Here is a 22,507-nt window from a genome sequence, read left to right as displayed (position 1 = left end):
AATCACTGTGCAGCCCTCCTACCGCTTTGTATGAGTACAGAGATCTGCCTTTGTGAAGCAGCTTGCAGGATAAGGGCCAAAGGGAATGGAAAAAGGGGAAACCATATACAAGCAAAGTGATCAGAGTGATGTTTGCACACATCACTAGGTTTAGTTTTTTTCTTTATGAGAAAAATACCTATTATAAATTCCTATTTTTTGTTGCTGTACCACATACCTAATCTCCACTGCCTCTGTTTTTATTGTTAATCCTAGGCTAGTGTTCCTTGTTTTGTATTTTAACCTTTTCCTTGTCTCTTTTTAAATTTTGTGTGGGAGGCAGTGTTCTGGCACTGCCATTGGCCTGCTGCAAATCATGTCATCTTTGTACTTCTGGTTTTCTATCTGTAAAATGGGTAAATATGCCTTTTATCTATACATTTATATTTAACCTTTGCCTGTATTGTTTTTAAAGTTATTACAGTACAGACCTGTTTACATGTGGATGTCAGGAATCAAGCTATCACGACTGCGTGTTAACGGACTGTGGATTAAGAGGGCCATGCTGAAGAAAGTGTTTATGATTCACTTAGAGCAGAAAATAACAGCATTTTTTCTTTCTGGCTCGCGTTTTTTTTTCTTTTGTATAAAGTCTGTTATGCGCTGCAGATGAATGATTTCGATATTTTCCGCATTTTGCTTCTCCATAAATCTTACAACAGTTTCTACAGCACTAAGGACTTCTGTGGGGTGAAATTTTGATCTTTTCAATGCCATCCTCGGCGTCGTTGTCATTGTCATTTAGGCCTGCATTATTAGAATTCTTGCCATCACTTTGGTGATCTGATGTAGCCTCACAGCCCATTAAACTTTCTTCCTCGGCAGAAATTCTGAAGTCGGGCAATCTTCATCCAACTCCACCCACTCGGTAATGATTTCCGGCGACATATCCAAACTAAAATCTTTTATCATTTGAAAGAGAAGTTTACCTTCATCCTCTTTTGTGTTCATGCGTGTTTGTAGGGCGTTGTCTTCCAAAAATCCTTCAAAGTCTGGCTCTGAATCAGTGCCACTGCTGGAGTTTTCCAAGTCTGAGCCATTTTTGACAGAAAAGGCATCACTGAGAGCCTTCATCCAGCAGTTTTCAATGGACTTTTGTTTTACTCCATCCCAAGCTTTTTTAACTAAATAAATAATTTCCTTCATGCTTAACTGTTTTAGGAATTCAAAAATGCCTGAAGACTTGCATGACACGATCGCCAAAATCAACTCCTGTTGATAATTGTTTTTAAAATTCTGAATAATGCCCTGGTCTTACGGTTGAATTTTGGATGTTGTGTTGAGTGGTAGGTATAGCACTCAAATTTTTCCATCGCTCGATACCAGTGATTCAACTGGAGGATGGGCTGGACAATTGTCAAGTAGCAAAATTGCTTTGGCTTCGAGTTTCTTCAACCACAGATGCTTACAAACAGCTGGAACAAGGCTGTTGTGGAACCAGTCGTCGACAATGTGTCTTGTCATCCAAGCATTTTTACTGTTAGCATATATTACTGGCTGTTTGGCTCTATTGAGGTGATTAAAGAAGTGAGGGATGTGAAAGCAGCCAACGAGAAGAGGGGCAAGCTTACGGCTTCCTGTCTTATTATTACAAAAAGGAAGAGTCACACAAACTTTCATCTTTTTAAATCCAGCTGTTTTCTATGTCTCGTAATTAAAGGTTAAAGTCTTTTTCGCAGTTTTGCAAATAAAGCTGTTTCATTACAATTATAAAATTGTTCTTCGTGGTAGTCTTCATTTTGTAAAATAGATTTTAACTCGGCGGGAAACGCATTCATGGCCGATTCATCGGCTGATCTGCTTTCTCGAGAATTTGATACCTGCGCTATGCCATGACTCTTTTAAAAACGACTTATAAACCCCTTGCTGGCTTGGAATGATTCGTCACTTGTTAAATTTCCAAATCTTGTCACTTGGGCTTGAAGAATTGGCCCACTTTAGCAGCATTCCTTTCAGCCATTCCTTAGCAAACCACGTGCACATGGCTTTGTCTTATGTGGGTTTTACTGAATAGCACACACATTTTTGCTTAAGCACCGCAGCAGAATCCATTTTTTGTACAAAGCTATTCAGTTTAGATTAGTTTTTTAGCCATCCTCGGAGAGTAGATTCGGCAGTCCCAATATCTTTTGAAACTTTGGCCTGGGTTTCTCTGCTATTTACTTGATCTGTTGCAGCTAGCTTTTCTTCTAGAGTGTAGGAACGCTGACGCTTGTCCTCTGCCATTATGTTAGGCCTACGATTGAAATTTTCTAATGTAGTGTGTGTGTGTGTGTGTGTGTGTGTGTGTGTGTGTGTATATATATATTACTATATAACTACTAGATATTATATATCTCTCTAGCGTGACAATGACTAAGCGTGAGTGATACGTATTTACCAATGTCAGTAAAGACGTACAACATGTTTCCGCTCCGCACTTCCTGTTGATTTCTGTGTCAGTGAGTTAGTGAGCAAATCCGTAGCGCTACATAGCAAGTTTCTGTACCGCGTGTTAACGAGTCTCGCATGTTAAATAGGCAGCACTGGGAGGCATGGTGCTACTGCCTTTTAAGTGGATTTGCGCGTAAATCGGTCTGTACTGTATCTCTTGCCTTTTACATTTTTCTCTTATTTATATTTAATCCTGGACTTCCATGTTTTCTTTTGAAAATTATTGTATCCCATATTTCCATTTTTAATTATTTATACACTTGCCTTTCCATTTTTTTAAAATAAACTTTGTTCCAGATCCTTAGGACTGTTTGTTTTGTGGCTAGCAGAGTTCTGGGAGATTGAGGATATACAGGGGGCTGTAAGTCATATCTACACCTTGACATACTAAGCTGCTCCTAGGGTTGCAACAGGGCTGCTTTCATTTGCTCCATTTGGAAATTATGCCAAACAAGCTTCAGCTGATTGTAGCAGTTCTATGGCTATGCTCCCTTCTTTTTGGACATCCATCTGTGCTGGATGGAAGACCAGAGGGATCGCTGCTATGTTGGCTCTATCACTTGGTTTTATCCTGCTATTCTGCTGTTATTTGATATCAAATATTTCTGGTAGGAAAATGATTTTATTTATGGATTCTCAAAAATACACTGAAAAATTTAAGAGGATGAACAAATTGTGTTTATGGATGTGTGTGTTTGTGTTGGAGGTAGAGATGATCATGGGCTAGATTTTAAGAAAAATGTGCTTTGTCTATTTATATTCATCCAGGGCCTGGAACTCTCCTAACACCTACATGCTGTAGGATTGTTGGCCTAATACATCTTCTATTACAATTCCTCTGCCTCATTTATGTACTGTCTTCTTTATCTTGTCTTTCTGCTCCACTTGTTTTCTTTTTAATGGTGGGGAAATGCTAATGGAATTGTCCGTCATTTCAGGGTAAAACAGAAGGGTGAATTATGGGGAGGAGGGCAGTGACTGAGGAGACTGATTCCCTTTTTGCCTCCTTGATTCCAGTTGAGTAGTAGTATAACTGCCCATACTTCAGAAATTTTCAAGATCAGGGAAGGGGGCGAAATGCAACAATTGAATTCTAGCTGTCAGTGGAGGAGGGACCATCAATGCAACATCAGGAACGATTGTGTATCCCTAAGCATCTAATTTTTGACACCTAATCCTATAAGTTCTGTGTCTTGTTAAGAATACCTGCCCTCCTCTTTGTGTAGGTATCACTGCACTCTTTTATATCCAGTCGAATTGTAAAGCTGTCATTTCTGCTTGAGAAATGTAAGGGGCTTCATGCACTGCATTGTGGGGAAGAACTGTGGTGTGAGTATATTTCTCTGTGAACAGCTATTATAGTGGTTGCACATGAGCAGGGGATAGAAATAGTTGATTTCAAAAGACTACAGTTAGATCATTTGGTTCATAAATAGGTAACCGTGTGAACAGTGAGTTTCTTAATCCCATTTAATTCCACTTTATCTGTGAATGTATCAGCCTTTGGCATGTGTTCATTTCTAGGTGGGAGTAACAGTCAGTAGGAAGTGTACTGAGTAACACTGAACTAGTATATCTGCTACAACAATGATAAAGCTGTAGAGATGTTTGCAGTGTTTTTATAATGCTTCATTACCAGTGTGTTTGACCATGAACAGAAGAAGAATGAAGAAACTAGTGAACTGTTTTCCTCATCTGAGACTAATAGCAGTGATTTTGATGTTAGGAAATAATTACAGTAACTGCACAAGATATTAGCAGGTACTTATACAAACTGGAAGTAGTGTTTGAATATACCATTTGCCAAAAATAATTGACATATAATGAAGTGAAGTTAAATTGCAAATTATTATTATTTTGAGGAGCGAGATTAACTAGAACTCTCTTCTTCAAATAACTACTGGCTACTCAGGAAAAGTATTAGATCAATAACAGAATTTTAAATGCCATATTAAATTGCTTCACTAGATTGAGAGTAGCATTTAGAAGTTAGCTATTAAACGTTTTCTCGTGTTTTTGGCCTTTTTGCTGTGATTCAGCAAAATACTTAAGCATGTGTCTGTTGTTAAGCACATGAGTAGACCTATTAACTTCAGGGGGCGACTCACATATTAAGAACTTTGCTAAACTAGGGCCCTTTTGAATATATATCATAAAATACAAATACTGAGCTTTTTAAAAACAGATTTGTGGTACTAATTTCATGTCTAATATCACAAATGTTCTAGAATCGGACTGGAAGGGACCTTCAGAGGTCATTTATTCTAGTCCCCTGCGTCAGTGTTAAGGTTCATCAGTGTTAAGGTTAAGCATTTCTGCAGTGACACCGCAGTCTTCAGGGGTTTAAAATTTAGCAACTAACCATTCATTTATGAGGAAACTTTTCATTCAGATTTTTAACATGGCATATTGTGTTCATAAAATGTCATGTACATAAGTTTGACTAGGGGTCTTCGGTTTTTGTTTTGTTTTTGTGTTTTGTTTTGTTAGAGTGGACATAACTAGGGAGTTCTTGATCATAGATTCTAAAGTGATACCAAAAAACAAAACCTCTAAAACAGCTGGATTAATTGAGGAGCATCATAGTAATATTTTAGTTTTCTTCATCTACAATACGTGTTTTACTGAAATGGAATTGTCTCAACCAAACTATTGGAATGATGCTATTATGTTGTAAAAACTATATGTTTTTTTCCCCTCCCAGTTATGCAATTCCCTGCTCTCTAGTTCTGGGTGTGTGTTTGCATAATCATAGTGTTGCCAGTTCTCATGATTTTATCATGAGTCTCACGATATTTGGTTTCTTATAAGCCTAGGTTTAGGGCCAGGTATATACATGAGAATATCATTTTACTTTAAAAAGAAGTAAATTTCTAGTCCTCATTGTTGCAGAGGAAAGCTTGAAACATGACTTGACTGAACTTTAAATGCAAATATATAACTTTTTAAAAGAATTCATGATATTTAAGCCAATGTCTGTCATCAATCTATCATTTGATGGTGTGACTCATGGTTTTTGAACACTTGGGGTTGGCACTACTGTAATCCCTATGTTTTTTTCTCAATAAACACTGAGTACTTTATGTGAATCCCTATATTCTGACTATCAGTCATTAGTCAGTTAGATTGGAGGGATCACTGTAATTTTTTTTTCTCTTGGAATGTGCTAGTCTCTTTACTCTGGCTCTCGTACTTGGAATTTTTAAGCAGTTGGGACAGCAACAAATATACAACTTCAGCTTCCTTCTCTCTAACTTAACGGAATCCTAAACAATAGGAACACCCCAAAACCAAGCAGCCAACCAAACACAAAAGAGCATATGACTCTGAACATGAAACAGCCAAAAAGAAAAGTGTTTTAATAATGGGAAAAATAATTAAGAAAACTCTGTGAATAATTGCACCCTTTCCCTCCGTGTCAGAAAGGGAAACTTCAGGATAACAGAAGTACGTTTGTGTTTTACAGCAGAAAAATCCCAGCATCTCCTTCCTAAGTCTGTTACGCGGCTATTTGAAACTAAATATATTATACTTTTTGTGGTGACAAGACTTTTGCTCATCTAGTGAAAGACAGATAAAGAAGATGTAGACAGAGGGATAATAGGAGTGGAGGAATATATTAATTTTGTTTTGGAGAGGGAGGATTTCCCTATACTTTTGTAGTGTGGGGAATTCATACATTGGGAAGTATTTCCTTCAAATCTGTCTCTTTGTTCACATCCATGGACTTCCCTCTATAGTGTCCTCCTGGTTCCTCTCCACATCTTTCTCCAACCCTCTTACAATAATTCCTTCCTTCATCTTTTCTGTACTCCCCCCCTCCAGCTTGTGTCCCCTCCCTTGATTCTACTATCTGTCCTTTCTCTGTTGAGGCATGGTAGGCTGTAAGTTTACCTTCTCCCCTTCAGTCCCTACCCCTACCAAGATGCTCTCTGCCTTCCCACCCAAGCCACCACTGACTGGTTTCCTGTAGCACTGCTATGACAGCAGAGGCAGCAGCACTGGAAGGAGGAAGAGAGCTACTTAGCCCCTACAGGGCAAGGAGGCTTGCATCCCAACATGTACTATTACCTAATAAACAAGAAGTTATCCTTGTAATATCTTAGGCCAGTATACTTACATCAGTATAACTGCGTCGCTCAGGGGTGTGAAAAATCTGCAGCGAAGCAATTATACCGAGCTAACTGTGGGCATAGACAGCGCTATGGGAGGGCTTCTCCCATCAACATAGCAACAACTGCCTCTCCCTGAGGTGGATTAACTATGTTGACAGGAGAAGCTCTCATTTTGGCATAGTAGTGTCTTCACTAAAGTGCTACAGCGATGCAGCTGCAATGCAGTGTTTTAAGTGTAGACCTGGCCTTAGTGGTCAATACGAGGAATTAATCTAAACTTTGTGTTGATTTGTGGATTAAAACGACACTTAGCACCAGATTCTGCTCTCATTACATTGGTGTAAATCCAAGATAACTGCTTTGAAGACACTGGATTTACGCTGGTGTAAATAAGATCAAAACCTGTTACTTAGTTTTGATGCATTACAGCAGTTCTCTTATTATTGTTTATGTGTATTGTAGTAAAGATCACCACTCCAGGGATGAGGGTGGTGGTAGGGCACTCTCCAGACATGCAGAAAATGACAGACAAAGATTTTGCAATCTAAAGATTCATTTATTTTACACCAGTGACTGCATAATAGCAAGCATCTGACATTGCAACTACAATAGCTTTAGCTGAGAGAGGAAAAAAATAATATTTTAAAAGCCAAGTTATTTTAGTTTACAATAGAATGAAAAAGCTTTTACAACTTTCTCCGTCTTTATTTAAACTGAAAATATCACATTCATTATATCACATTTAGTATTAAATGAATGTGTATAGCTGATTTAGGAATACTTGACAATAAGGAGGCATCATTTGAATACTGACAGCCTGATTTTGTACCAGTTTTCACTGGGTTTCTCTGTACTTAAGTTTATCTGTGCTAGTGGGTTTTACTTTAAACAGTTTTTTTACATGCTTTGGGATAGATTATAAGTGATTAAAATTAGACATAAATTGGTAAAACTGACAGTAGACACTAGGGGAGGATGAGCTGTCACAGTAATTATTGAAACAAATTCTAGGCAGGAAAGATCTTTAGCCATCGTCCAACTTGCAGGATACATGTGGTACTTAAAATCCAGGCTTTGTGAGAGTTAACAATGATCTAGTACAGTTTTTAATTAAAACATCATATACAATAAAAAGAGGTTAGGTACTGTTGGAATTTTGCCAGGATTGTGTGTTGGTATGTCAAGAAAGAGTCTGCATTACCTCTTATGATAGGAGATCTAATTGAATAAAATGAGCTTTCCTATTTCTAGTATCGAGCACTGATTCTACATTACATTCTGCTTTGCTTATTGAGGGCACAGGATCATAGAAAAGTCTTATTTTTTCTTATATCAGTCCATTGTTTAGCTTTCTATTCAAAATTTACTACTAAGATATTCCACCTTGTCTCTTCCCTATTAACACTCCTTTCAGGGACAAAGATCTAGTTAATGGAGGGTGAGGACAGAAAATGTCTCTCTTCTCCATCTCTCCCTTTTGTATTTCTCTGTCTCTCTTTAGCCATTGAAAATGTAGGTCAAATTGCATCACTATAAAATAGAACAGTCAGAAAGGTGTTTGAAAAATGCTGACATCCTTAGCCTGGGGTGCATGCCACTGTCCTTTGTTTACATTGAGAACGGTGATGTACCTGTATAAGAACCAACATCTCTTTTAAGGTTAGTGATATAACACCTAAATAATAAGTCATCTGAATATTATATTGCTAGTATATTATATACTACAAGGTAGTAATTTAAAAATGTACAAATTTTGATCGGCAACAACTTGAAATAGTGATATAGTCAGAGAGCTAATTTAAAATCTTAAATTTGTACTAACCATAACTGTGTACTTTGAATAATCCACTATGTCTTTTACATGGAATGGAAGCTCAATAATACATTTTATAAATTGTCTAATCATATGCTGTCTATTGTCTTGATTAGATACGCCCTCACTTACAAAGTATGCGTGTATGTTTGTTTTAATTTTGTTTAAGTACTCCTTGTTTGACATAATATGCTTTTCCCTTCCTTTTTTTTAAATGGTGCATAAGAGGTTTTATTTAACATTGTTATTTGGAAAGTCATGGAATCTAGTAGTGTTTGCCTAACAGTCTTTTTGTATAGAATACTTCAGGAGTTGTTGATATAAGAAGTTGTGATTATCATGGAATATTCTTATAGCGTCAAAAATAAAAACTATATTTTCATTTCTTCTGCAGTTATTCATAAATGAAATATTCCATAAAATCTAAAAATATTATTCTGTTGTCTTTAATTTGTCCTAGCTGGCTCCTAATGTTGTGTGTGTGCTGAACCTTCAAATTGTGGCTTAAATATACATAAGATACAGTACTTGAGAATATAAATTAGACTTGCCTGTTTATGTGGGGAAACTGCAACCAAATTTTCATTCATTGTTTCCAAAACCATGTATTTTCCCTAGTCTGTGTTTTATACTTACTTAAACAGCTGAAGCAAGTATGCAAAGACATCTTATTATAGCAGTAACCTTACTGCCTACTGTTGAGCAAGATATAGAAATTAAAAGGAAATTACTGAAGATGCAGCTGAAACCATTGGCTAAACTATATAATTGGCTGTTTGGGCACCAAAAACAATAAATTTGGACTGTATGCAATAATTATCAAGATAAAAACAGCAGACAGAGATGTAAAAACACTTTAAGTGAACTTTATTGTGAAGAATTTATTGATAGGTTTTTCATTACCAAAAGTTTGAGATAGTTACAAAAGATGGTCTGTCCGTTGACTGTCAGATTTAGTGGCAACAATCTGATTATCTGTAAAGATATTTATGGAAATGTTTAAGAAAAACTCTGGTGTATTTTGAAGGAAAAATCTTGTACCTTTCCACTGGGAATTCCATTGTGCTTTGTAACAATACATAGCTAAATGTCCAAGTAATAATGGGAAGGATCTTCACAGTTTAGTATAAATTACAATACTATGGAATCATGAGCGGCTGAATCAAAGGTAAATCTCAAGATTCTGTCTTACTTTCCATTTGGGGGATCCATCCATTTAAAACATTGTCCTTACATTTTTGATTCTCTGATCTGTACATGTAAAAATGGATATTATATCTAAGGAGGAGGAATAATAAATTTTTGATTTTTTTGTATTATTTATACTTTTAACTCCATCTTTGCACCTCTAGAGTTGTGTGGCTGCAGGGTGCTGATTCAGCCTCAAGAGATGTGTCATACTCTTGGGCTACAGTAGTCCCTAAAGGATATCCAGCAGCCCTGAACAGCCATAGTTCATTGCACTATGCTTATAGCTCCTTCATCCAACAGACCTTCTCTTTTCCTGGCACACCCTTAGTCTGTGGGGAGCTGCTTGAGTCAAAAGGGCAACACTGGTGTTAGTAATGAGATCCAGTTTCCAAGAAGAGATTCTGAGCTGGTGTTCCTCCTGAATGAAGATGGAACAAGTAATGAAGGTGCTTATAGACTATTGGCCAATGGGATTTAAAACAGTAACTGAAACAGGAGCTGGAGGCTTCACAAAAGGAATTTGTGGGGGGCAACGAAGATGATCAGGGGGCTGGGGCACATGACTTATGAGAAGAGGCTAAGAGAACTGGGCTTTAGTCTGCAGAAAAGAAGAGTGAGGGGGGATTTGTTAGCAGCCTTCAAGTATCTGAAGAGTGGTTCCAAAGAGGATGAAGCTCAGCTGTTCTCAGTGGTGGCAGATAATAGAACAAGGAGCAGTGGTCTCAAGTTGCAGTGGGGGAGGTCTAGGTTGGATATTAGGAAACACTATTTCACTAGGAGGGTGGTGAAGCATTGGAGTGGATTACCTAGCGAGGTAGTGGAATCTCCACCCTTAGAGGTTTTTAAGGCCCAGCTTGACAAAGTCCTGGGTGGGATGATTTAGTTGTTGTTGGTCCTGCTTTGAGCAGGGGGTTGGACTAGATCAGCGGTTCTCAAAGCCGGTCTGCCGCTTGTTCAGGGAAAGTCCCTGATGGGCCAGGCTGGTCTGTTTACCTGCCATGTCCGCAGGTTCGGCCGATTGCGGCTCCCACTGGCCACGGTTCACCGCTCCAGGCCAGTGTGGGCTGCGGGAAGTGGTGTGGGCTGAGGGATGTGCTGGCCACCCTTCCTGCAGCCCCCATTGGCCTGGAGCAGTGAACCGCGGCCCGTGGGAGCCGTGATCGGCCAAACCTGCAGATGCGGCAGGTAAACAAACCGGCCCGGACCGCCAGGGGCTTTCCCTGAACAAGTGGCAGACCGGCTTTGAGAACCACTGGACTAGATGACCTCCTGATGTCTCTTCCAAACCTAATCTTCTATGATTCTGTTAATTAAATCAGCATTAGAGGTAGAAAAGGCTCAGAAAAGGCTCAGAGATGACTTGCAAATGGAGGTGAAATCTCTGGAGCCACAACTATACAGAGTCTGGACAGACTGAGATGACCAGCTGCAACACACCCAGGCTGGGATGATAAAATGGATTGATGAGGTGACCAGCAATCTGACTGCTGTGGACCAGAAGTTCTTCCATGAAATAGTGGTGTCTGAGCAAACTGGCTGATCTGGAACTTGCTAACCAAGAGAAGCCGAAGCAAGGACTTGCGGAGCTAAAAATTCAGCTACAGAAGAAAATCAGAGGGTCACCCTTTGTAGTGGAAGGCAGCACCTGGATGAGGAATTGGGGCAGCCAGGTGACTTGGATAAGACCAGATGTTTACAACACTTTTCTATCCCAATTGTTATCCACAGAGGCCCAGAGGGGAGAGTCAGGCTGTCCTTACTCAGATAATTCAAAAGCCAGTAGGTATCAAGGGAAAAACTCTCTCTGAGAGGGTTTATTTGGCTCAGTTCAACATTATAGTTCAAATGATATGGCTGAGATGAGGAACTGAAAAGGGAGTTTTGCACCCAACTTGAGTGGCCCAGCTTTGATTGGGGCTGCAGATTTACCCCCAGAAAAGAGATTGAGAGCTGGTCTGCACTGTAAATCAATGTAACTTATGTCACTCAGGGTGTGAAAAAGACACCACTGTTGAGCACGCAAGTTACAGCAACCTAAGCGCTGTCCACACTGGCGCTGTGTCAGTGAGAGATGATCTCCCACCGACATACGCTTCTACCTCTTGTGGAGGTGGAATAATTATGCTGATGGGAAAGTGCTCTCCTGTCAGCATAGGTGCAGCTGTGCTGATCTAGCACTGAGTGCATACTTGCCCTGAGTTGTCCAGACCTGGTAGAAGCCCAGGAGATGCACTTTGAGCTACCCATCAATCAGAGCTAGCTAGGGCTCAGCTGAGATACAGAAGAGGGAAAGAAGAAACCCCACCTTGAACTGGCAGAGGACCTGTGGAGACTGGTGTTCCTGGCGTACCTGATACCACTGAGGCCTTTCAGCATACACTGGCAGTGGACCAATTTATGGATGCTGACTGGACTTGCTGATCAAGATCTGCAAAAACAGGCCAAAGACGCTGTGAGAGGTGATGGAATTTGACACAGAACTGCAATCTTTCCTTGCAGCAGTGCCCCAGAGGTGGAAGCTGATCGCCATGAGCTCTGTAAGTACAGCTCTGCGTCAAATAAGTATGATGAATTTAGGGGATTCTAGTCTGGCTCAGACCTTAATGTAATGATAAAAATTTGATGATAGTTTGTAAAACAGGGAATATTGCCATTAAATGCAAAAAATTAAAGGAAACAGTTCAGTTAAATGCTTGTATTGTGACAAATTGGCCACAAATAAAGGACTTGTATAAATTTATGACAAGTCAGATAGACTGTTGCAAGGTCTAGTAAAAACCTCGGCCCATTCAAGAAATGGGGTACCCAAAACTGAGGGAGTAAAGTTTGGTGCAGATACTAGGATCAGCCCCAGTGTTTGTTTAGATCTGGGCAGTTAAATAACAATATGGAGAGTTTGGCTGTTAAATGTGTAATAGACACATTAGCAGTGATTGACACGGGCTCAAACATAACAGATGTTAAACAAGACATGCAAAAAAGGCAAGGGAACTAGGGATCCAAAACTGCACCACCTAATTGGACTCAAATGAAGACAATGATGGGGGCAGGGCACTCATCCAAAATTTGGGAAAATTGGGTTGAAAGATTGCACCTCTGGTATTCAAACAAGAAATTGGTGTGGCTGAAATGGAGATTGAGCTCAGAACTGGCTTGGATTCTGTTACGGCTAATAACTGTATAATCCAATGCCAGGAAAGATGTCTTACAAATTCAGTCTGTGGAAATGCCCTTTAAAGATATGGCCCAGGTGAGACAAATGGTTTGTAGGCAAGTGGTTTGCAGTGAATAAATTGTCCTGCCCCAGACTGTAGAAACCATTATAACAGCTATATGCTGTGGTAGCTTTTCAGCAAAGGAGTGGTGGGAAGTGGTTAAAAACCTGTTTGGAGACCCAGGGTTTCAGGGAAACCTTAGCTGCCAGAGTTCTTGTGGGTCTGAAAGAAGAACTGATGCCTGTTTGTTTGCTGAATGTTTCTGGCAAGTAGCAAATAACGAAGAAGGAAAATCATTTCATTTGTCAGTCGGGGGTTATTTAGCATTTTCAAAGTTGAAAAAGGGTTTTGGGACTGCTCTTCTCTTGGCTTATCTGTGTTTCTAACTCCTTTCATGTTAGACATAGATACTAGAGCTTACAGTTTCAGGGACAGGATTTCAGCTGCCTACCCCCAATACCTCTTTCTCTTCCCTCTTCCCCTCAATCTGAGAATGTATTTGTGGAAGTTGAGGCTGGAAAATTTGTTACAAAGATGAATCTCCCATTCAAACAGAATGTGCTAGGTCTGCCTCAGCCAACCAGTTCCATTGAAACAGTAGATATTGCTCAGGGGCTGGCTGACAGGAGTCCCTCACTGGTGACTGAAGGGAAATCCAGGGAAAGAAAAGCCCAGAAGGGATTTGGATAGGAGTAGCTTCTGTCATGGTGATGCAGACCTCTCCTGACAGAAGGATACTGTATACTTGTAAATAGTTAATCTTGTATCATTTGGTAATTTATTTACATACTCTATTTGGGATGAGTTATTGGGTGTCACCATTTTAGGCCTCATTGGGATGATTGGCAAAGCTGAGGTATGTGCTGTTTTTATGAGCTGGGTGGTGCCTTGTTACGGATTGACTGGAAACCTTGTACAAACCAATGTGTGTGACCACATCCTTCATTTAATATAGTTGTAAAAGACAATTAAGGGGCCACTCCTAAAACAAGGGCTATTAGAGACTGCCCAGAAACTAGCACCAAATGGGCTGTTGTTCCAGTGGGTACTGTGACAAGGTGTGTGTGGATGTGTGAGAACATACACAAACTGAGAACAGACAAGAACATAGAGAATGGAGAGGCAAAGGCAACAAGCAAGAAAGCCAAGCAGTACCCAGTGAGCACGGTGTAGCCCTGGAAGAAGCTAGAGTACTTTTGGGTCTGGAGTTGGCTAATGAGGCTTGGGGCTGTAAGCTAGGAAACTGCTCCTTTTATTCTTGGTTTCTCCTGCATTTGGAAAAGCAGGACTTGTATGTTCCTTGTAAATAAACAAGATAACATCAAAGAAAATATCAGACTCCATGAGTTTCTAATTCCAACTGGAACATGCCCATGTGCCCTGAAAATTTGACGGTCTGCTCAGTTTGAAAAGGGGCAATCAGCCGTTTGGGCTATCTTAAATTGATTTCATACTTTCGAACTGTTAAAGTTTCTTAACTTTCAATTTCCTGGCTTTTTAATGTTTTCATGGGCTTTGGTTTGATTTTTATTACTACAACTTTCTTGTGAAGATATTTCTCCTTAAACTGCTGTTATGTATTGTCTGGGATTTAGCTTTTGCTCTGTGAATTGCAACATTACTCCTGTTTATTTTCTTTAACAGCAAATCTTAAAGTATTCCTGTCAAGTTGCAGCCACACTTTTTTCCATTGACTTTTCAGGGGAGATGTATGGCTTAAAACCTGACATACTGTTTTGAAAATGTAGGCTTGGTTCTTTGATCATGCTATCTTCTCTTACTCTTTGCACTGGTTTTCCCCATTTCCATCGCATCAGGCCCCAAATGCTTTTCTCTATAAGGCCCATCATGGCTCATCTCTACCCGCCCTGTCATTTCTTTTACACTTTTCTCTGTGAACTGTGTCAATCTTGATTGCTCATTTGTAAAAGCTCCCAACAAGCACCATCTTACTTTCTTCTTTGCCACCTCTTATGCACAAGTCTGAACTGCACATAAAAATCTGTAAAGCCACAACATTGTCCTCCTTCACATCCTTCCTTAAAACTCAACTCTGCTGTGATACTGACAAAAACTGATTAGTGGTTAGGTTGCTGCTTATCATGCTGTTTGTCATGCTATTTATAATAACCTTATTTCTGACTTCTGATCCCATAATATTTGTTTTATTTACCTCTTGACTTATACTTAGGGCAGGTCTACACCATGGGGCTAAGTCGACCTAAGTTATGCAACTCCAGCTACTTGAATAACATAGCTGGAGTCGATGTACCTGAGGTCGACTTATTGTGGTGTCTACACTGGCCTTGGTCAATGGGAGAGACTCTCCCATCAACTTGACCTTATGCTTCTCATTCCAGTGGAGTAGCAGCGTCACGGGGAGATGTGATCGGCTCTGCTGATTTAGTGGGTTCTTACTCGACTCCCGGTGGATTGATTGCCACACGTTGATTCCCTATAAGTAGAGACAAGCCCATAGATGTACACTCTTTGGGGGATGGACTTTTTGGTTCGTATTTGCATAGTGCCTAGCACAATGAGCCTGGGCTTTCTAAGCGCTACCACAATATAATGATATAGCTACTCTTTTTTTCTACATGGAAGTATCAGAGGGGTAGCCATGTTAATCTGGATCTGTAAATAGCAGCAAGAGTCCTGTGGCACCTTATAGCGACTAACAGACGTTTTGGAGCATGAGCTTTCGTGGCTGCATCTGATGAAGTGAGTATTTCACCCACCTGAAAGCTCATGCTCCAAACGTCTGTTAGTCTATAAGGTGCCACAGGACTCTTTGCTGCTTCTACATGGAAGTGTGTGGGTTATTGATGAAGGAAGCAGAAGGCAAAAAGTCTCTGCTCCACAGAACATTTTGAAAGGTAATACAGTTTCCGGCTACATTACTTCTTTTTTTTTTTGCCTGCCTAGGCAACCTTCCACATAGAGTAGAGGAGATCTACATGCAGAGGGTTCTCTGTTTCCTAATAAAATTCTGTTTTATATTGTGATAGTACCAAAGGGCCCAGCATCCGACGAAGTGGGTATTCACCCACGAAAGCTCATGCTCCAATACATCTGTTAATCTATAAGGTGCCATAGGACTCTTTGCTGCTTTTACAGATCCAGACTAACATGGCTACCTCTCTGATACTTGACAGCCTAATAGTGTTAGGCAGCGAACACATACAAACCAAAAAGGCTGGCCTAGCAGATGGTAGAGAAAAAAGTAATATTGTAGGTGCCTATACTACCTTTTACAGTGGGCACCAGAGAGGATTACTAGTAGTTAGCTGTCTCTGTAAGTAGCTACTTAGAGAAATTAAACAAAACAAGTGTGTCAATGCAGAGGCTTGCACTGGTTTATTACTGGTTTTAAAACAGATTAATATAGATAAGGCCTTAATATAGTTCTCTCTCTCAGTGGTAAAATAATGAACAATGTTGCATGTAAATTATCACCACAAGGCACCTGAGGTTACATGCCACAGTGGTAAAAACACTGTTGGCCAGTGTACATAAATGGATGGCCCTTCTTTGCTACTGTTGGTGGAGCTGCACTGTGGAGGGAAAAAAGTCTAGTGTAAAAATAGTTGCTTAGGCCCTGAACCTGTAGACCAGGGGTTCTCAAACTGGGGATCGGGACCCCTCAGGGGGTCACAAGGTTATTACATGGGGGAGTCGCAAGCTGTCAGCCTCCACCCCAAACCCTGCTTTGCATCCAGCATTTATAATGGTGTTAACTATATTTAAAAGTGTTTTTAATTTATAAGGGGGGGTCACACTCAAAGGCTAGCTATGTGAAAGGGTGTCACCAGTACAAAAGTTTGAGAACAACTGTTTGTAGAAACATAGGAGCAGATTCTGAATATAGAGTCCACACCAATGCACCTATTTGCAAGATTAGAATCTAAATTAGATACAGACATTTTTAGTCTAAATTAATATTACTACTGGCGTGATGGTTGAGACTTGAATTGGTGCATTTTTTAAATAATATTCGTTCTGAAATTGATGGGCTATCATTGAAAGACCTGTTGTTCACGTTATGTTGAATTGCATTCTCTGTTTACAATATATTACATTTAAGTTCATTGTAAAAACTAAATAATCTCTGGTGTAAAATAGGTAAAATGCATTGTATTAGCACTTTAATATTTCAAGGCAAAAATTGCAATTATAGAATGTCAGTTAAATAAGATTGCAAATTTCCCTATTATTGTAGTAGTCATATATTTTTGTTTCATTTCAGAGTTAAACGACTGTAAGTCAGAGAGAGCTTCCACAATCCAAACAGATGACGATCAATTCATAAATCAACCCAGAGTTTTACCACACTTTAAAGGTACTGTGACATACTTACCTATATATTTTTTTCTTAAACATCGTATTCTCATAGTTCAGATGTGAGAAACATGAAGAACAGGATATTCACAGGGTTGCAAAGCAAGACTGAAGTGCTACCAGAGGCAGCTTGGTGATGTTTTGATAAGATGCAGGTGTTAAATGCAAGTTTCAGTGGAAGTAAAGAAACCTTCCAAACAGCCAGAATAAGCTCTCTGTGCATACCAATAAACCTCAAACATTCAGTCAGACTTCATTTATCTGAGGGCTTGTCTACATCAGAAAGTTGCAGCGCTGGTGGGGAGTTACAGCGCTGCAACTTTGAAGGTGTACACATCTGCAGGGCATCACCAGCGCTGCAACTCCCTGTTTGCAGCGCTGGCCGTACTCCCGTTTTGTCTCGGGTGTAGAGGATCCAGCGCTGGTGATCCAGCGCTGGTAATCAATGTAAACACTTACCAGCGCTTTTCTTGACCTCCGTGGAAGGAGGAAGCCTCTGGTAATCAAGCTGGTCTCCTTCCCAGCTTGCTCTCGCGTTCCCGGAACCCCGAGCAAGCAGGTCTCCTTCCCTGCGGTTTGCAGGGGGGTTCGGGAACGCGAGAGCAAACCGGGAAAGGAGACCAGCTTCGCCGCGGTTTGCTCTCCCGTTCCCCGAGCAAGCAGGTCTCCTTCCCTGCGGTTTGCTGGGTGGCTCCGGGAACGCGAGAGCAAACCGCGGCGAAGCGGGTCTCCTTTCCCGGTTTGCTCTCTAGTTCCCGGAGCCCCGAGCAAGCAGGTCTCCTTCCTGCGGTTTGCTGGGGGCTCCGGAACGCGAGAGCAAACCGCGGCGAAGCGGGTCTCCTTTCCCGGTTTTGCTCTCTCGTTCCCCCGAACCCCGAGCAAGCTGGTCTCCTTCCCTGCGGTTTGCAGAGGGGGTTCGGGGAACGCGAGAGCAAACCGCGGCGAAGCGGGTCTCCTTTCCCGGTTTGCTCTCCCGTTCCCCGACCCCCCCTTGAAGCCACCCAACCGCGCTGCAGTGTGGCCAATCTAACACCACTTGCAGCGCTGGTTGCTGTAAGTGTGGCCACTCTGCAGCGCTGGCCCTATACAGCTGTACTAATACAGCTGTACTACCAGCGCTGCAAAATTTTAGATGTAGACATGGCCTGAATGAGATAGGAGATATGAAAGTAACTTGAATGAGTTGAGTTTGTGTTAGAAGAGTCTTTATCTATGTGTTTGATGTACTTTGGGAGATACATTTTTTTTTAATGTTTTTTTTTCTTTGATAATCAAATTCAGTTTTATCTATATTCATATAGTCTTGGGTAAAACAGCATTATATTATGATGGGGTGCAAAATTCCTTGAGCTAGTATCATGATGCAGTTTTCTTCCTCTGGTCTCCCTTACATTTCTCCTCTCCTTTACCCCTTCAATGTGTTTTACTTGTTTGTGTGTATTTTTCTTTGGTATGGTAAAACAACTTAAAATATAAATAGATTTGTTCTATTTGCCTTTATGCACAAATTTGAAAGAGCCAAGACGTCAGAGTTGTTAATTTTTCCTGTGCAAACCAGCTTTTTTATGCGTTTAAAATAGATTATTATAGAAAGTGCCGTAAAGTTAGCATGGAGCTGGTCTGCAATTAAAGAAGCAGAACTCATTTGAAGGCAGAGATAATCTGGGGAGAGTGAGGAATGTTTGTCACAGTATGGCTTTTTACTGATATCTTCTCTTGAGCCACTCAGCTAAAAACTAGTATTTTTTTCTTTTAAAACCTATATTGAAACTTTTTACTTGGAAATTGTAATTACATCAAGTCAGGTGCCATTTGAAAGGAAGAAAAACACTGTAAAAGTATTATTGGTGGACCCACATTGCAGGGTCATATGATTTTGGCATGTGAAATTAGAAGTATAGATTTATGGCTCAGCAGTTTACTTTCACTTCAGAGCACAACAGTTAGGACTTGGTGTGCTGCTTGGCACAGTTTAGACCTAACTTACAGCGCATATCAGTGAACCTGAACCTTTGTGCCACACAGCAGAGACCAGGAATACTGCCTGTATAGGTAATTAAATTCCTTTTGATGAATTGAACAACTTTCAAGCACTACATTAATACAGGGTTACTGGAATATCTGACTATGCCAGACGGACACGTTAGTCAATATTAATACAGTATTCTACTGTGTGCTTGATATTAGCAATTTTATATCAACAGAACAATAGAAGAAAAGTGAGGATTTTTCCTTTTTGGCTTATCTTCCTTGCATATGGTAGGATTTAAAAACAGATGGCTGAAGAAGCCAGTACTGTAAAGTATGGAGTACATTGGGCCTGCACTTTGTGTAGTCATTTACATTAGTGCAAAGTGAGTGTAGATTGCAGAATGGTTTTAAAAGGCTGTCCTATCAGAATAGTAGCGTTTTACACTGACTTTACATTAGTGTAAATTACAGCACTGCGTACAGGGCATGGAGAATATTTATTTTTATTTTTCCTTTATTTGTTTATACATGTGCAATTGGCATACTAATGCACCATTAGGGAAACTTACTTTAAATATTTTCACCCCCATTTAGCGAAGTGGGTGGGAAGTGGTTGTCCAACACAAGAATATTTTCAAGATTGTGGAAGTTTTCCCCATCTCAAAAGCCAAGTACCCAGATTTTAAAGGTATTTAGATGTTTCTGCTCACAGTGTCACAAGACATAACTGATTTAGGAGCCTAATCTATTTTCAGTAGGGATTTAGAGTTTAGTGTCTGAATCCGTTTTGAAATAGATTAATAGATTCCAAGGCCAGAAAGGACCATTATGAAATAGTCTAGTCTGACCTCCTGTGATAACACAGGCCGAAATAATTCGTGGAGCAGATCTTTTAGAAAAACAGCCAATTTGATTTTAAAATAGTCAGCGATGGAGAATTCACCAGTTTCCAGTGGCTAATTACTCTCACCGTTAAAAGTATGCATCTTATTTCCAGTCTGAATTATCTAACTCCAGCCACTGGATTGCGTTATACCTCTCTTGGCTAGATTGAAAAACCTACTATTAAATATTTGTTCCCAATGTAGATACATATAATCTGGTAGTCCTGGGATAGATTATAATCAAATCATCCTTTAATCTTCTGTTAAGATAAATAAAATGATCTCCTTGATTCTATTACTATCAGTCATGTTTTCCTGATCTTCTAATCTTCTCATGGCTCCTCTGTGAACCTTCTCCAGTTTATCAGCATCCTTTAGGAACTGTTGGCCCCAGAACCAGACACTCCTATTCCAACAGTGGTCACTCCTGTAGCAACTACAAAGCTAAAATATCTCTTTACTCCTACTTGAGATTCCCCTTTTTATTCATTCCAAGGATCGCATTAGCTCTTTTGGCCACAGCGTCACATTGGGAGCTCATGTTCAGCTGATTATCCACCACAACCCCACAAAACTTTTTCAGAATCTCTGCTTCCCAGGAGAGAGTCCCTCATCTTGTAAGTATGGCCTACTTTCTTTATTCCTAGATGCATATATTTACATTTAGCCATATTAAAATGCAGATTGTTTTCCTGCACCAAGTTTGCTAAGTGATTCCAAATTGCTCTGAATCAGTGACCTGACCTCTTCATTATTTACCACTCCCCCAATTTATGTGTTGTCTGCAAACTTTATCAGTGATGATATTATATTTTCTTCCAAGTCATTGATAAAAACGTTAAATAGCATAGGGCAAAAGACTGACCCCTGCAGACTCCTTTGGAAATACACATGCTTGATAAGGATTCCCTGTTTATAGTTACTTTTTAAGACCTATCATTAGGTCAGTTTTAATTCATCAGATGTGTGCCTTGTTTTGTAATCAAAATGTCATGTGATACCAAGTCAACATCTTACAGAAGTCTAAATATATTACATCAACGCTACTACCCTTATCAGCCAAACTTGTAATTTCATTTAAAAAAAAAAAGGTTAGTTTGACAGGATCTATTTTCCATTAACCCATAGTGATCAGCATTAATTGTATTGCATTCCTTTAATTCTTATTAGAGTCCCATATCAGTTGCTCCATTATCTTGCTTGGAAATCAGTGTCCGGCTGATGAGCCTGTAACTACCCGGGTCATCTTGTTTACTCTTTAAAAATTGGCACATTAGTTTTTTCCAGTCTTCTGGAACTTCCCCAGTGTTCCAGGACTGATTGAAAAGCAACATTTACTGTGCAGTGAACTCCTCGGCCAGCTCTTTTAAACTTTTGGATGCAAGTTTTGTGGCCCTTCGATTTAAAAATGTCGAATGTTAGCAGCTTGTGCTTATAACATTCAGAGCGATACTAGTTGGATAGAAAGAGTGTTTGGTTTTTATCACATACAATGAGAGTGTATCATCTGTTCCGCTCCCCCCCCCCCCAATACAGAACAGAAATAGTTATTGAATGCTTTTGCCTTTTCTGCATTGTTGGTCTCTATATAGTATTGGACCAGTACCATTGTCAGGATTCTTTTGTTACTAATATAGTTAAAAAACTCTGTCCTTTGCTCTATTAGCAATAGACTTCTACTTGTGTCCCTTGGCTTCCGTTATCATTTTTTTTACAATTCCTGTCTTCTGATATCATTCATTACTGTCAAGTTTCCCCTTTCTTCCATCTGTTATATATTACCTTTTATTTTTTTACAGCTGCCTTCACTTACCTTCTAAACCAGATCATTTTTTTAAATCAGTACAATCTTCCTCGATTGTGGCTTTTTGTGTATTTAGTAAGGGATTCTTAAATTATGCCCAATTATCATTCACGTTTTATTCGGATTAAGTTCTTTCTGCCAGCTGATTGGCTCATAATTATTTTCAGCTTTAGGAAATTGGCCCTATATATGATCTTTATCAAGTCATTGATCACTTGTAACTAAACTATCATTAATTTTAGTTCTGTGATCAATCCTCTTTATCTATTAGGACAAGGTCTAATAAAGAATTCTCACCATGTTGATTGCAACACTTTTTGAGTTAGGAAATTGGTATCTGTATGTTGAGAATTCCAAGGCTCAGCTTTTTTCCCTATACATTATAGGTAGGCCAGTAAGGAGGTCTCATCCTGTTCCAAGTGTGATTTGGTGATCGTAGCAGACACCAACTAATACCCCGTATTGTGCTTTATCTGTTAGAACATAAGAATTCAAGATCATTTTCTTCTGAGTTTTATCAGTGACTCAAACAAGTAATGCCATTTCTGACATAGTGCCACATCCTTCCCCTTTTGCCCATTGATCCTGTCCTAAATAAGTTCTAATGATTGATTTTAAAATTCTAATCATGTGAATCATCCCACCAGGTTTCAGTAATGCCAACTAGACTAAATTTATGCTCAGAATTGAGCAATTCTAATTCC

General features: G+C 39.7%; 1 protein-coding gene across 3 annotated transcripts in view; it reads left to right on the top strand.

Moving 5' to 3' along the window:
• Positions 1-22,507, top strand: part of ATXN7 (ataxin 7) — a 128,997-nt gene that overhangs the window by 11,840 nt on the left and 94,650 nt on the right. For all 3 annotated transcript variants that reach the window (XM_030571334.1, XM_030571333.1, XM_030571335.1), the window contains exon 2: positions 17,053-17,145. In XM_030571334.1, coding sequence (XP_030427194.1) covers positions 17,053-17,145 — 93 coding nt within the window. The remainder of the gene's footprint in view (positions 1-17,052; positions 17,146-22,507) is intronic.

The sequence above is a fragment of the Gopherus evgoodei genome, chromosome 7 (genome assembly GCF_007399415.2).
Source record: "Gopherus evgoodei ecotype Sinaloan lineage chromosome 7, rGopEvg1_v1.p, whole genome shotgun sequence".
NCBI lineage: Eukaryota > Metazoa > Chordata > Testudines > Testudinidae > Gopherus > Gopherus evgoodei.
This window is presented reverse-complemented; position numbering and strand designations above follow the sequence as displayed.